This window comes from Taurulus bubalis (assembly GCF_910589615.1).
Source record: "Taurulus bubalis genome assembly, chromosome: 8".
Taxonomy (NCBI): Eukaryota; Metazoa; Chordata; class Actinopteri; order Perciformes; family Cottidae; genus Taurulus; species Taurulus bubalis.
This window is the reverse complement of record NC_136596.1, coordinates 14,754,422-14,770,171: the sequence shown is the minus strand read 5'-3', so window position 1 is coordinate 14,770,171 and position 15,750 is coordinate 14,754,422. Positions and strand designations below refer to the sequence as shown.

General features: G+C 42.4%; 1 protein-coding gene across 1 annotated transcript in view; it reads right to left on the bottom strand.

Moving 5' to 3' along the window:
- Positions 1-15,481, bottom strand: part of tcf7l1b (transcription factor 7 like 1b) — a gene marked incomplete at its 5' end in the record, with an annotated part of 30,151 nt that extends 14,670 nt beyond the window's left edge. Inside the window, 3 exons of the mRNA XM_079222564.1 lie at positions 14,877-15,004; positions 15,103-15,175; positions 15,296-15,481. Coding sequence (XP_079078690.1) covers positions 14,877-15,004; positions 15,103-15,175; positions 15,296-15,481 — 387 coding nt within the window. The remainder of the gene's footprint in view (positions 1-14,876; positions 15,005-15,102; positions 15,176-15,295) is intronic.
- Positions 15,482-15,750: the final 269 nt, after the last annotated feature.

Here is a 15,750-nt window from a genome sequence, read left to right as displayed (position 1 = left end):
CCCTTATTTTATAAGAAGCAAATACAGACATATGGTTGGGCCCATAGCAATGTCTGTTTCAGCATGGGAGCTGGAAGCTCTGGTAAATAGACTCGGACGGACTACTGAAAGAAATGTGTAACTAAAGTGAAGTTTAGCTGATCCATTTTCATAGCTCTCTAATTGTCTTCCAGGCCTCCTTGCTGCCTCCAACACTCAGAATAGACATCAGTAGAATGTGCTACTTTTACAGGACCCAGATGCGACAAAGGTGGCAATGATGCCACTGAAATTTTCCAAAAAGCTGCACTGGAGCCCTTTGGTTTTTTGAACAGAGAGAATGCAACATATGCTCTGGGGCATGTGGCCTGCCAGAGCTGGGTTCTAATTGTTACATCGCTCTCACAGAGCGAAGGAAAACACAGCCAAGAGTCTTTGTCATCTCTGAAGTGTGTGGTGCCATACTGCAGGCCAACATCAGAGCAAGGAGAAGAGACAGATGTCTGGACATTTGCTTTCAAACTAAGTCAGACACTCTGCCAAAGGGACAGAACGAAAATCCCAAACTTTGCTAACTACTGTCTGTCGACTTCAGGGCTGCAAAAACTTAAGTCAAAAATATTATTAATGTTGATTTATATATTTATAATTCTATAAAATGTGTAAAACTACAAAAAAGTATGCATAAATCATTTCTTCATTCTGGAAAACAGCAGATATGCATATTAACTATTACTATCTAAAACAAATGACATGGTATTGCATCTTATGCTGAATTGCATTAACTCAACAAGTCAAGAGCAAACACTCCGACAAAGTCAAACAAGAAATAAAAGAGTCAATATGTATAAAGTGGCAGCTCAGACGCTTGTGAAATGGCTTCGCCTAACTTGTGTTGAAAAGCGAAGCAGCAGGAATGCCTCGACGGATCGCTCCAGCAGATAATGTCAATCACCTACTGTGTGGAGAACCCCTCCCCATTGTTTTCTTTTACCCCCCAACAGAAAACAAATGGGCCGCACAGCTTGCTGTTTGGCTGAGGTGTTAATTACCGTCCCCTGCCCATATGAACAGCAACTCCAGACAATGGCTCTGTCAGGCCCCCTGCACAACAGTCCCTCCCTGGTTTGCTCTGCTGATATCACCTGCTCCTGCAGGGCCATTGACACCTCAACCTGATCTATGCATGAAACACAATTAAAGTTTCTACAACAAAGACAATGTGATAAGTAGGACCCGCCTTGTCTCAGAGTTTGCATTAAAGCTCATTGTTTACTAACATTAGAGGCAATTACATTGACAATTCTTAAGCAAACTTCGGCAGTCATTGTGCTAATTAGTGTGTAATTGATGGGGAAACGACAAGCAGCTCAGTTGGTCAGACCCACAATGCACTACTGTGCCACAGCAAATTTTTCTGAATGGGGACCATGTCCTATTATCAAGTCCACTATGAAGTAAGTAGATTAGTCAGGGAGGAAGTTATTAATTAAAGCTATCTTAAAAGAAGGTACAAAGAGAAATAAACTACAAATGTATCTTGGTCAGGGTGTAATTGGTGGATAATAATTTATCATCTAAACAGACTGCCTGGATTTGTGATCCTGACATTTTATTAGTGGAGATGTGTTTGGATGTGTAAAAAAAGCACATCAGGAACCTGTGAATGTACATGTGTAGTCTCTTTAAGTTATATTAGCCCTGAGAAGCCTGTGGTCCTGCAGTGGAGATAGCATACTGCTAATGGCTACAACATTTGAAGTGTCCATTAGCCCATAGAGGAATGAAGTTAAGTGACTATGACAGGGGCACTCCCTCAGTTTGCCGGGCCTCTATTGTGACCTGGTTGGTCGTCCTGCACTCTTATTCACAGCCAGTAAAAAAAACTGGGTCAGAGGTCAAACATCCAGAGTGCTGTGGTTTCTATGGCAACGTGGCCTATTAAGGCCAGGCTCATTGGCCTCTTAACATGCTCTTGTACACAAAAGAACTATTAGTGCAAAGAGGAAGAGGGGAGAGTGAAGAGGGGAGGCAGCGCGAGGGAGGTCCTAACAACACAACGACAAGGTTTTTCCAAGATTTCCAAGATGGTTACACACTCTGCCCGCAGCTCCAAATACATGTCGCATACGTGGGATACCAGTAGACCCTCAATGGGCTTAGAGGAGACGAAGAAGAAACTGTATGTGTCGGTAATCTGTTACAAAATATGAACGTGATTCTTGTTCTACATATTAAGTGTACATTTACTGGAAAGTATTTTCAATACTCAATCTTTAAAAAAGTCAATGAGCAAAGGTGTCACATGCCTTATGCATATTCTGTACAAGGCCAAGCGAGCCAGCAAACTGGGTTTATTTGAAAAGTCCTGGGAGTGAATTTACTGCAGTTTCAGTAATAAAACAGCATTAACACTATACAAGGCCAAGATAAACCCCCCTAAAGAGCTTCTTTAATATTCTGTCCCAGTGAGTCGGCAGCGACTTCAGCGGGAGTTTGCATTTTTGCAACTCAAGCAATTATTTGTATCAGGTTTTTTTTTTCTCCTTCCTTTTTGCATGACATGATCCTGAGTTATTGCTTCCTGTATCCACAACTTTAGAGCTCATGTTGAGTCTTTATATGAAGCCGGCATTGTTCTTCTTATTCTGTCTCGCTAACTTCCAGGTACTTTCAATCAGACGTAGTAAAAGAAACAGTTCAGTCTCACTAAGGTTAAACGTAGGAATAAGTGAGTAATTCTGTTACAGAGCACAACTGCAGGTCATATAAAACTCACTGTATAATTAGACACACAAGAAAATAATTATGCATCTGGTAAGAGCGAGGCCATCTCATAAAGACAGAGAGGAGGGTGCGAAGCTGTTCAAGTCAATTATGTGCAGTCAGTTATGTGGTTTCCCATACCTGGGAGATCTGCTTTCAATTGTCACAAACTGCTCCACTTAATGTCAGCGTGATCTGATGTCAAGACAGGCTACACCTCAAATGTCAAAGATGTCGTCCTTTTCTATGTCCTGTTGCATTGTTAGTCCAGTTGCACAGGAACACAACTTTATTCTTGTTTGGGGAGTAGCCTTGTTTCATTGAAATTCACAGCCGTAAACGTCTGTATAATTAACTCCAGAACACGATGTGGTTAGCAGAGGTTGGCTGGATGTTTACAGTAAAGCTCGATCAAATATGTGTGTGTGTGTGTGTGTGTGTGTGTGTGTGTGTGTGTGTGTCAGAGTGTAGGTGTGTGTGTGTCCAAGTCTACGCCAATGACACACAAGTGAGACCTGCATTTTTCATTTATGACCGAACACAAATTGACTGGAGACAGCATTGGTTACCAATATAATACAGCGTTTCCTGCCAAGGCATTTAGGAGGCAATAATCCAGCGTGCACCCCGCACACCCTGCACAGGACAAATACCACAGCACAGTAATCCCCCCAAATTCTCAGCAAAAACAGAAACAAATTATCTTTTTCTATTCTTTTTATAGTAACTGCAGATAAATATTTACCTCCACCAAAAGAGTAAATTTGAGTATGTCTGCTAAAAGTGTGCCTCAAAGTTTGTTTGTTTTTCTGACAAGGCACAGTGGGTGATTGTTTCTTTTTTTAAATGTTCTAAAAGTAGCTGACATTGGCAGAAGAGGCAATGGGGCATCTTGAAGGGAAAAAGTCAGTTTTGAAAGACCGAGGTGGGCATAAGTGGGTTTAGTGGAGAAGGCCAGCGAGAGAAAAAAAGGGCCTAAATTAAATACATTTGTTTCTGCTCTCACATACCACAAGTCTTATGAAAACAGAGGGCTGATTGTGTTCACTCTGCAAGTCCACCTCCCCTCCTCCACTCTCTTCACCACCACCCAACACTACCACCCAGCTCCACACCCCCAACCCCCTGCCCTGAGCAACAGCAAGCACCCCCCCCTCCCCACACACACACACACATAGCTGCCTGCAGATGCGTCCTGTATTTGCTCGCCGAGTGTAGGCGCAAATCTCCAGGCCCCCGCAGATTCCGGGCCCTGCCTCATCTCACTTTTTACTACCTGACATCCCTATCACCCCACTGCTAACCCGACTCACTCCACTCCGTCCCCCCCCCCCCACCCTATCCTACTCAAACACGCAGACACATTCACATGCCACAGGTATGCTTCGACGCTCAGCCCTGTCGTACAAGGACACAGAGACTGACTGTTGGAAATTAAAACCACAGCATTTGATGTACTCTTAGAATCATTTAGTGAGATATGAAAAAAGTTGCAAACGCTAGTTTCAATTGATTCAAATGTTGTAGAAGCAAAAATAATTCTCTAATCGGACATTTTTTTCTAACAGACTAAATCAGACAACAAATAATTGTTTTGGGGACAGAAAATGATCTCATTTGACATGAAGAAAAAAACACAGTGTGCAACAACGCGCACAATTTACTACCATGATATTCTCCAGATTCAGTTATGAGTATTGTCAGCAGACTGCAGGGAGGTCTGGAATGTCGCCAAAACTTTTTTATACCTTAAGACATTTGTAAAAGTCATTCCCCTGCAATGTACAGATGTGAGGGCTAAATCATGATCTTGTGATAGGTGTGGCTGTAAATTCAATTCACGTTCACATCGAGGGATCGTCTTACATGTCTGAAACTTTGTAAAGAATAAATCTTCCAGTAAGAACGTATAGGTTTTCGGGGTTGTAAAAAAGCCTTTAGAGAAGTCGCAAGGCGGGATGAGGTTGGGTCACGAGGTCCCCTACCGCTTCAAGGTTCAGCAGGTCCCTTGAAAGCAAAACAATGGAGTTCAGCAACGGGCTCCTTCCAGTAAATGTATTTTTTTTTCTTTTTGTTCGAAAAAATTGCTGCTCAATATAACATGATAGGAGTTGTTCCACTTTTTAAAGTTGCAGGAAAATGTCCACTGAGAACTCAAGGCTGGACATGCCATTTAAAACAGTATATACAGCTGCTGCTATCTTTCAGTTTTAATACAATCTAATGAGAGCGGCAAGGTGATTACTATCAGGGGCTGCTGTAAATATCAAATTTCCAGGGACAGAGTTTAGGAGAGGCCCATTACAATTACACAGTATTCAGGAATGCAGAGCATGAACCACAGCAACATGGAGCAGAAGACAAAATGCTCACATCCCATTTTGGACGTTAAGCTCACACCACATGACAGAAGAGGTTTACGAATGGTGTAAAAAAAAAAAAAGGAAAGTTTATCTTTCACGAAGAGCTGTTTCTGCGAGCCCCAAATCTGCGCCACAATGTAACAAACTTCCACTCAATCCAAACTGCACACTTCTGCAAACAATTAGTATTAACCTAAGAACTGTAAGCTGCTCAGAGAAAAAGAGAGAGACTGAGGGAGGAAGAGAAAGAGAGAGAGAACGAAGGGGGAGTGACTGGAGAAAGAGAGGGGTGCTTGTGCACAATTACAGCAGGGATTTATGGCCTGAGAAACAATTTATAAATCACAGCGCCTGAGCTAATGTGCTCCAGATTGTTCTCCATGCAGCTGCAATTTTGGTCTGCGTGAAACGGCATAATAAACCTGGCTAGAGGACATGTTTGGGTGGTGGTTGGGGGGGAGAAGTTGAGTTTGTGGGTGGGGGCTGATGTGGGTGAGGTTGTGTTTTGGAGGTGTTTGGAACAAAGAAACTGAGAACTTTTTGTGTGAGATTTTGCTGAGGTCCCATTCTTGATTGTTAAGTACAACAGAAAAGGAGAGAATAACAGTTTGTGCAGAAATCTCAAATCATGCAAGTAATACTAAATAAAGAATTTGTTCTGTGGTAATAGTGGGCTGACACAGTAGCCGGACAGTAAATTAACTTTTCCAAAAGTGTCACTGAATAATCACACAAGTTTCCACTGAGTAAGAATTAAAGTTGTGAGCCGTAAACCAAAGGCATTTTTATGACTTCATTGTGAAACTATGAACTATAACCGTATAATTACACTCTTGACGTGAAATTTTATTTTCGGTTATAATAAGAAAAGACAAATGTTGCAAACTGATCCCTTCATTGTGGCTGCAGGCTGGTGTGGAAGAAGGGATCGGATGTGCTGTGGGGAAGCCTGGGCTTTTGTGGCCACTCAGCCAACTGGCCCTGAACCTTGACCTCTAACCCTTTACCCTGGGGGGCAAACAAAGCTCTGAGTGACATCTGAAACTAGACACTCTGTGGGGAGAGAGTGTCTGGACAGGACTCAAATAACCCCATTAACTCCGCAGAAAAGATTTATGGCTTTTTATTCTGCCTCTGCAATTCTCAACGCTGACGAGTCGCGCAGATCCGTCAAAAATAATCAAGCAATTAAGAAGTGTGCACCATGTTTTGTCTTGATTGCCACTACCTACGTCTTGCACAAAGATAAGCAAAACACGTTCCATAATTAACGACTCAGAGCAGAGTTGGGATTAGTGGTGCTACGCACATATGCCGGCAGTTAGTCTGTATCCAAATAAATTCTGCTTATTACGAACAACATGAAGCTAATCTTCAGGCGGTTTTAAGAGAGTCACTGATGCATATTCACCAGCACCTTTGATGGATTCTACACAAAAGATTACGTAAACAGCTCTGGCATTAGTATACTGTAAACAAAAACAGAGAGAAAAGTTGATGGTAAATGTGCTGCGGTGAATGCAAGCCTCCGTCGCCAGAATGCTGAAAGCCACTGTAGTATTTAAATCAGGCAAGGAGGGAGGAAGACTGGGCCAAGCATTCTGTAGCTCAGCTGTGAGGCTCTAAGCCGTTGCCCTAGGGTCTTTGTCCTGCCTTTCAGGGCAAGTCTGAGGTAGTCAAAGACCCTATTCATGACCGGCGCTCCCCCTGCCAACACACCCATACAGCCCCAGTCAAGTCAGCCGAGAGCTATAGAGCCTTCCCATTTCACACGAGAATCAGACCTGCCCCTAAAGCCTGCTTCAGGGATTTCCAATAGCCAGCCCCTCCAACCCATGTACAAATCAAACAAAAGGGCTCCTTGGCCTACTCCATGTCATATAAGGCTGATTAGATCTCTTTTTTTTTCTCATGTTGCTACTCTAAATTTGAAGCAAATAAGTCAGTCACATGTGTAGGGATTTGGTATTTAGCCATGTAAATGGATGAGGGATTATGTCAGCGGAGGATGTGGAACTGCCATCCAACACTCCTACGTCCATCGTTATCATACAATACAAGATGCATCTCATGCTAACACACGTTTTAAATTTCATAGAAAGAGAGGTAGACCTGAGTCAAATGATTACATCGTCAAACAAATGAAGCTAATCATGCTGATCAAGTGAGGCACAAGGGGAATCCCGTTATCACAACAGAGTGTCTTATGTCTGAGGAGCACAAGGCCTGCAACGGCCATTACTCGTAAATAATCACCATCACATTACCTCATAATTTTAAATTGAGCAGATAAGGTCAAAAAAGGGTGATATTGTGTGGCCCGGGGCCAATGTCAAATGTCAGAAGTTTTTCTGCTGTTTGTATATACTAACAGGATCCACAAGTCTGGTTCCAGATAAGGAGACTACACATTTTAGATGATTTGTGTCTTTGCTCTGCTTTAATCAAATTTGTCACTCCACAGAACATTGTGACTTCTTAACAAGTACAATTGGTTTACGAAGGTAACTGGGGAAAGCAAGGGGCACCTAAAGGTTACGTTCTTATTCATATTAGAATGAGCAGTCTGATCTTGGGAAAATGGTGCTTATGTGTATGATATTTCATTATATTATTATAGACAATTATCCCCGAGCAAAAATTATTTAATCTAATAAAAAAATTAGAATTACAAAAAACAGACTCATGACTTCATCACATAAGTCATGGCAATTATATATAGACAAATCTATAATGATGGAAGTTACTGTTTTGTAGAATAAAAAACTATACGTTTTGTGTGATAGCAAACCACCAAGAGAGCAAACTGACACAATAGATACACTTATGGAGTTAAAAAGAATGTTGTAAAGACTTTAGCTCTGTCTTCCACTTGTATTTCAGACAAAGTCAGTGATAGTGACCACATGGTAGCTTGCGTCCTGCTTCCATAAATGTATTAAAACATGGAAAATTCCCTGTGGCTCTGTTTAAGATTTATGTAGTCAAACGATCCATTACCTACTCTACTTGTGTTTTTAGAGCCAGAGCTAAATTCAGATTACAGATGGCACGTCAGTCTCATCGGTTACATCATCAGTTACAGCTGTAAATGTACACAATTTTTTTCACAGTAAAAGATCAATTAATGCCGCAGCGTGAAAGGTGTGATAATCTACACGCATTAAAGCCAGCCATAGACCGGTTGAGGTCTGTGTGCAGTCGGTCGCAGGCTTACGCAGGTGCAATGTGTTGACGTGACATGCGTCCGTCACGGGACATGAGCCGCTCCCGCAGTCCGAACTTGCTCCACCATTACAGGGACAGACTCAGTGGGAAGCAGCCAAACTGATTTACAACTTCAACCAGAAGAACAGCTGCTCTGCACGCCTTCAACTAACCTCATCCTGGACGGATACCCATCCACCTCTTAATTTAGTATGATACTACGCACATACTGTATGAGATGGCCTTTCACAGACCCAGTGCAAGGAGAGCACATTTGTACGTGAACCGAAGTAACGCTTGATGGAAATCTTAGGAGTACTGATGCAACATGTGCATGATCTGATAGCCTCCTGCTGTTTTCTGATTGGTCTGTGACTGTGAGGGAATGGCAAAGCATTGTGGTCTACAGTAGAGAAACTGCGCTCTGTGGGAGACTGAATCTCTCAGATAAGTGAGTGCCTCAAGGTCTGGAAGCCGGCCCACCTCGGGATAACAGGCAGAGGAATAGCAGGACCCGTATCTGCCCCAGTTTAAGCTCCCACCACCACATCTCATCAACAATCTCTTCTCCTGCCTACTCTCTCTCCCCCTCCCTCCCTCTCTCTTTCCCTCTCTCCTGCTGCCTGCAGTGCTTAAACTGAAAACAGCTGCTTGGAATACCAGACTGATGAAACCCTGTTTAGAGCTTTTTCTTTTTCTTCCTGCTGTACAATCACGTTTTATTAGCATGGAGTGAAGCGTTTAAGGTACAATTACCGAGGGAAAACATTTCTTTATGTGAGCTGAACAGTAGTGGTTATAGCTATGAGAGGACTACATACACGTATATGCAACAGTCCAACAACAGCACAGGAACTGCTCCCCCACACCCGTCTATCAGTTAGATACAAGCAGGGCTGCAAGTAAGGACTGTTTTCAGTATTAGTTCATCTGGAGGGTTTATTGACACATTATTCCCGAGCCTTGTAGAGCTGAAACGACTTGTTAATTATTTGATGAATGGATCGACTGAAAATTGATTGCCAACTTTTGAATTATCAATTAACTGTTTCAGTCATTTCTTAAGACCATTTTAAACAAGTTGTTGTTGTTGTTTTTGTTGACAATAAACAGAATAAGATTGTTTTGGGGGCTTTTGGTCACACAAAACAAGCAATGTGAATACATTACTTTTTTGCTGTGGGAAACTAAAATGAGCATGTTTCACTATTTTACAGCCCAAATGATTAAACAATTAATCAATAGAACAATCGATTGTAAAAAGAAACTCTGATTGCCGCCATAATGTCTTAAAATCTCTGAAGTCTGTCTAACAGACAATACAACTAAAGGTATTCAAATTGCATGATATTCTGCCATGACACAAAAAAGAGAAACAACTGCAATTATCTCATATTTGGATATAAGGGAATTGACCATATTAATCTGTTAGACAATTAATAGTTTCAGGACTGTGGTCACCTGGGTGTGTGTCTGACTGCTCTCCCGATAAATTCAGGGGCCTCCCATCCCCCCCTGCACTGGGGCTCCAAGTTAAGACCACAGAACAGACATGACTAAGCTGGTATTCACATGACACATGAAACGTGTCTCCAACTCCCACACCTCCATCTCCCAGAGCTTCAATTTGTGGCAAAAACTTTTTACTTTTTTTTGATAATGAGCAGCTGTGGAGGACTGGAGATAGCATGCGTTGTACTTCCAATGCTTTAACCTCAACTCCACAATATTTATGTTTTTAAACTGTTTCAAAGCCAAAAGGAAAAGCAGAGCTTTTGGAGGGAACTCAGGTGCGTTAGAGATGTTCACCTTTGGCCAAATGTCTCACAACTCAAACACTCTCAATACAAGTTTGCCAACATTTTCACCGGGGAAAGCAATGTACCAAACTGCACAGTAGCTCTGGCCAGACATAGCGAAAAACACATTAATTGATAAAAACACATTTGCACACATATTCATCTTGGCACATCAAAGGGATTCATTGATGTCACTGAACATGGGGAGTCTGCGGCTAGAGAGGGGAGATGTTGGTTATCCTTTTCTCAAAGGGTGCTGAGATGCTCCTGATGGGCCCCGCGCTCGAGAAGCCAGAGAGCGCTATAAACAGAATTTCTAATGTCAGGCGGGCGGGTGGGTGGGTTTAGGTAGTGAACTAGCAGAGTATGGGGTAGTGGGAGGAATTGACGCCAGCTCATGCTATCCACAGAGACCAAAGAGGGAAGGATACAGACCAGGACTGACACCATTTCACACAGTTCTATACATGTGATGTTAGGAAGTCCACACAAGCACCGTCGGGCTGAAAACGAGATGCGTGTTCCCGTTGGTTCTTTGTGAATCTACTAAAGCTACAGAATAGCATTAGGACGTCTTATGACTTGGATGTCTGTTACACAGTGACTCATTTATACATTTCACTCACTGTATATATGTATAAACAGGTTTTATTTTAAAATGAAAGTAATTTCTGAGACACACAATTGTTGAAATATGCAACAATCTCAACTGGAGTCCGTTTAAATGATTCTATTTTAAAATGTAGTGCAAACATCAGTCCAAACATCTCCCTCTTCCTTCGCAAACTCAATCATGATTGATCTAATATTTCATTTTTTTTGCCAAATTTAACTAAATTACTTTAAGCCTGAGTACTGACTTCATTACCAAAGTTAATCAGTCCAGGCCAGAGCTCCCAGGCAGCGATGGCATTTCTGTGTTTGCCGCGACCTGCTTTTAATTGTACAGTGCCACTAGTTTGATGTAGATGTGTTTGTCTTTGAAGGAAAAATCTTTAAAAAACTATAAACCTAGTCAAAAAAAGTTTGCTCTGTTGACACAGTGCGTGGTTGAAAAAATATTTGTGCGCTAACATTCAGGAATACAACACTGAGGGTTGTCAGAATTTGAGCACTGCACACTGATCCCTCTGTTGCAAAGTATCCACAGAGCCTCACCTGAACAACCCCCCCCCCCCCCCCCCCCCCCACACACACCCCTCAACCCCAACACTCACAGACTTTACACACACAAACATGCAGCATAGCATGGATGCACACACACACACACACACACACACACACACACACACACACACACACACACACACAGCAAGGTGAGCGAAACTCCAAGTGAGCCATTCGATGAAAAGACACCTCCACACAAACAGCGTTTGCTTATGCAGGGAGAGGCCCTTTTATTCAGAGGGACAATGTCTGTGTTGACTTTTTCTTTGTCCGAACATTTTTAAGCACCAAAGGCAGGAGAAAGAGCGGAAAAAAAGAAGTCAGAAAGGCATGCAATCGTAGCCACAGACATGTTCAGACTTATACAAGCTTGCCATTCATATCTCAAACAATTTTCTTTTCAACAATCATGCTCCGGAGTGTCCCACTGCGTATTTGATGAAGATATATTTGAGCGGCTAACCTCGCTCTCGCTTACGTGCCACCTCTCACACACAAGAGGCATTTCACTCTTTAGTGACGATGATGATGATGTACTAGCAGAGTTATCTAAAAGTGCTGATGAAGCTGACAAGAGGTGGTGTCAAGCAGAGTGTGTGCTCACCAATTAAATATGGCACTAGTCTGTCACTACGGGAACAATGTGGCGATGATCACATCAATGAATCGACAAACAATAAACTGGATTTGCCGGGCTGACTGGGAGGGGGACAAAACTCTCTCTGGCCCTGCACACCACAGCGGGCAGCAGTCTGCTGGAACATCTCTGCAAACATAAAACCTCCTCCTCAGCTCCCAGTGGATTACAGCAGAATGTCAGCTCTGAGCAGGCTTTAAATCAGTTATGCTGGGCCCTCAGGGGAACTCTGTGCTGATCCCATGTAGGTCTGTCTCTCATTGCTCATGATAGGGTTGCCACATACAAATGTAAAAGTTTGGCCCGAAATCATTCATCATCTTGCGCGTCAGAGCGTGAATTACTCCACGACAACTCTTGAGCAACAACTCATTTATATTATTGAGCAGTGTTTTTTTTTTTATGCGGATATGTGTGTACTGCTTGAGATGGCTTCATTATTGTAAAAAAGAAAGAAAGAAGGTTGTCAGAGCCGAAAGGGGCTATTGTAAATAGACACACACAGGAAATGTAAACAGGATAACTCACACACATTGTTTTATCCTTGATTACAAAAATATTTACATTGCGTTGAAAGCTAAGAAAATGGAACCGGAAAATGAAAGCAAGGGGTTCAATCGGCATGAGTCACATGATCTGTTTGGGGGCCATAACTTAAATGTGTCTCATGCAGCTGAAGTACAACCACATACGACACCACACTTATAAAACTAATCTGTCAGTCCCAAATGGGCTTTCAAGGCAAACACTCTAATAAAGTGTGATTGTTTGTTGAGAGGTTACAACACAAATAAGATTAATCTGTGGGCAAATTTTAATCTCACAAGCCAATCAGCATACTCTTCAAACTAAGTTCTTTGCCTGCCATGGGTGTGGGCAACTGGGAAATATCATCTGACTGTATCGAACTTCATCCACAGGTGTAAACACACCAAACCCTCAGAATGCGAGCCAAAAATAGTGCCAAATCGAACCTCCCATCAATCAAATTCACTGCGTTCCCACTAAGCCATGCGCAACATGGAGGACCTTAAGACGCCTGCTAAGTATGCCAGCCATTGTCTGCCTGCATGTTTTCTGCCACGCTGATGATTGACACAGTCAGTTCGCTCTGTCCCATTGACCTCATTCTTTTCTTTTTCTAATATGGGGGATTATACCTCTGAATTTCCAATCCTCTTCAATGATTTGCTACTTTGCCTAAGTAACAAGAACAACAGTTTTTATTTTTTGACTTTGCTTTGCTGGACATAAACACGCGGAAGTGAGAGGCTTTCATACCAGAGACACAAGACACAACAAAGCAGAGACTATATAATAGGCTGCTAAAATTCACTCAGCTACTTAAGACTGCTACGGTTTGTTCCTTGAATTTACCAAACACATCTACCAAATGTCCTTACTAAAACTCCTTAAGAAAAAGCTAAAAACATGGTGAAGCATTTACATTCCTGCATGTTTATCTCTTATATTATTCCGCCGAAACTCTGGTGGCCAAAAGAAACAAGATAGACGATCTACACGCTGGTATGTATCACCTTGTGTGAGCAGAGTAGCCTTTTAGTTAATGAGCGCCAATGGAGACCTCCAATGAAGCCATCAAGACTGTTCAGTATAACAATGGTCAACTAACGCCTTTCTAATTGAATGGAAGGTAGAGGGAGGCGAGGGGAGTGGGCCTGGAACAGTGAAAAGGAGACAGAAAAAAAGGGGGGTGGGAGGGGAGCTTTTCAGTCAGATGCCTGCCAGGCTTTAACGAAAGTACTTGTTTTTTAGGGGGATGTGACATGGATTGGGGGATGGACGAGCTCAGAAGAACACAGCTCTCCAACTGAGATTATTTCAAGGAAGTTTGCATAGTTAAATTGCATTTTGTAGGTTACTTTTCCAAATATTGTTGTTTAAGTTGCTTAAAATATAGCATGTTTGTTTGGAATTGGTATTGGTTGTCATCACCAATAACATGTTCTTGGACCTTAGTGTTTTATTTATTTTTATCTTTACCTTTCTTATGTGAATTCCTTAGTCTATTTGCAACATTGCTAACTCGTATTGAATTATTGTAAAGTCTCTATGTTTTATTAACCTGCTGTTAAGGCATGTTTAATATGTGATATCTGTGGCTCATGCTGGAGAAACCAATGCAACAATACACGCAGTACGGATTAAAAGTGTTACCAGCCTCATGGACAACTGATGTGATGCAACAAGTAAATTAATGTGATGTCTTCATCAACAACTGTCAAATGTATCTAGACTTTTTTTTTTACGTCTCTGGGCAGCTGTCATGGACACTGCAGGGAAATGCCTCCCATGTGTGTCAAAGTGAGGTATTACATTGTTGTTACAGGGGATATAACTTCAGGAACAGCATCCCCCCCCCCCCCCATCAATTTTCTGTAGAGAATGTGTGCAAACGGCTTAAAAGAGCTGAGCGTTACTAGCCTGCACACTGAGGAAAGGCTTTCCTTACAGATGCAAGTACAAAAAGAAAATGAGTGGTCAACCTAAAAAAATACCATGTAATTGTAAAACCCCTTTTAGAATAATCTCAGCCTCTACGCTGCAAAATGTAAGAAGAGGAAGCATAGCATATAGCTTAAGTAAGGCACGTTTGCGATATCATCAAGATGCAGCATGGGTGTTGCAGCGTATTTTCGACAAGGAGTTGCCATAAATCATTCAAAAACAAAAAAGAATGACTAATGAGTCTGAACTTTGAGCCGAATGAAAAGTTGTCAAATGCGAGTCATGTCGAGGAGTGGTTGGCAGGGAGAAATGTATATCCCCCCAAAAAGAACAAAGAAGTAGTTAGTACTCCTTGAGAGGCCCCACTCGGAGGGAATATGGCGGTCTGGAAGTGCACAAGGAACTTTTACGCACGGGCAAAGTTTTCGCAGAGTGCGATTGAAACGAGAAAAAGAGAGCAAACACAAACACAGCTACTTGGACACTTACTGTTCTTGCACTCGGAGACAGAGACCCGTTTGATAGGTAGGGATTGCTGAGGTCTGGGATCATGAGAAACGGGTAGCCAGGATAGTGAGGACTCTTAAAAAAGCCACCATCTTGCTGTCTCCTCAGCGCTGCAGGGAGAAAGAAAAGTCAGGGTTGATAAAGCCACAAAAGCGACCCAATTTGCCAGCTCCAGCACATAAAGTAGCGAGGGTGTTTTATGTTTTACCTTCATTGAAGTATTCTCTTGCTTTCTCATAACTTTCTAAGTCGGGTCTGGTTTGGGGGCGCCTCTCTGCTTGCTGACAAGGGGAGAAATACACACACGGGGGGAAACTATTGAAACTTGAAACAGCATTAAATGGTATTTTTTTCTTCCTGCTGAGCAGCGTGGAGACGGTTTACATTCGCAGTGTCCTTACCTCTGAGTCGGATGAGCTGCTGTTGTTTTCTGACTCGTTCACTAAGGAGGATTTCACATCATCCAAATCCCTGTCCGCTGACACATTTTCGGATATCTTTTCCTCCTGCTCGCCCTCGTCTTTAAAAGATATCATCTCATCATTGGCCCCCAAATCATCCCCACCACCTCCGTTCAACTGTGGCATTTTTGCAGAATTGATAGAATCGAGAAGAGGGGGGGAAAACAACGGCAATAACAATTGACTTTTTTTTTTTTTGTTTGTCCAAACGTGTCACTGGAGTAGCAAACTAACTACAATTAATTGTTCATGTTTCCAAAAACCCGTATCATCCTCTGAACGTGCTCCCGCGGTCCATGACGAGCCGTGCGATAATAATCCACAGTCAAAGTTACGACAGAGTTACAAAATATGGATGAGTATTTGGCGTCAGCGGCCGGATGCGCAGAAACTTG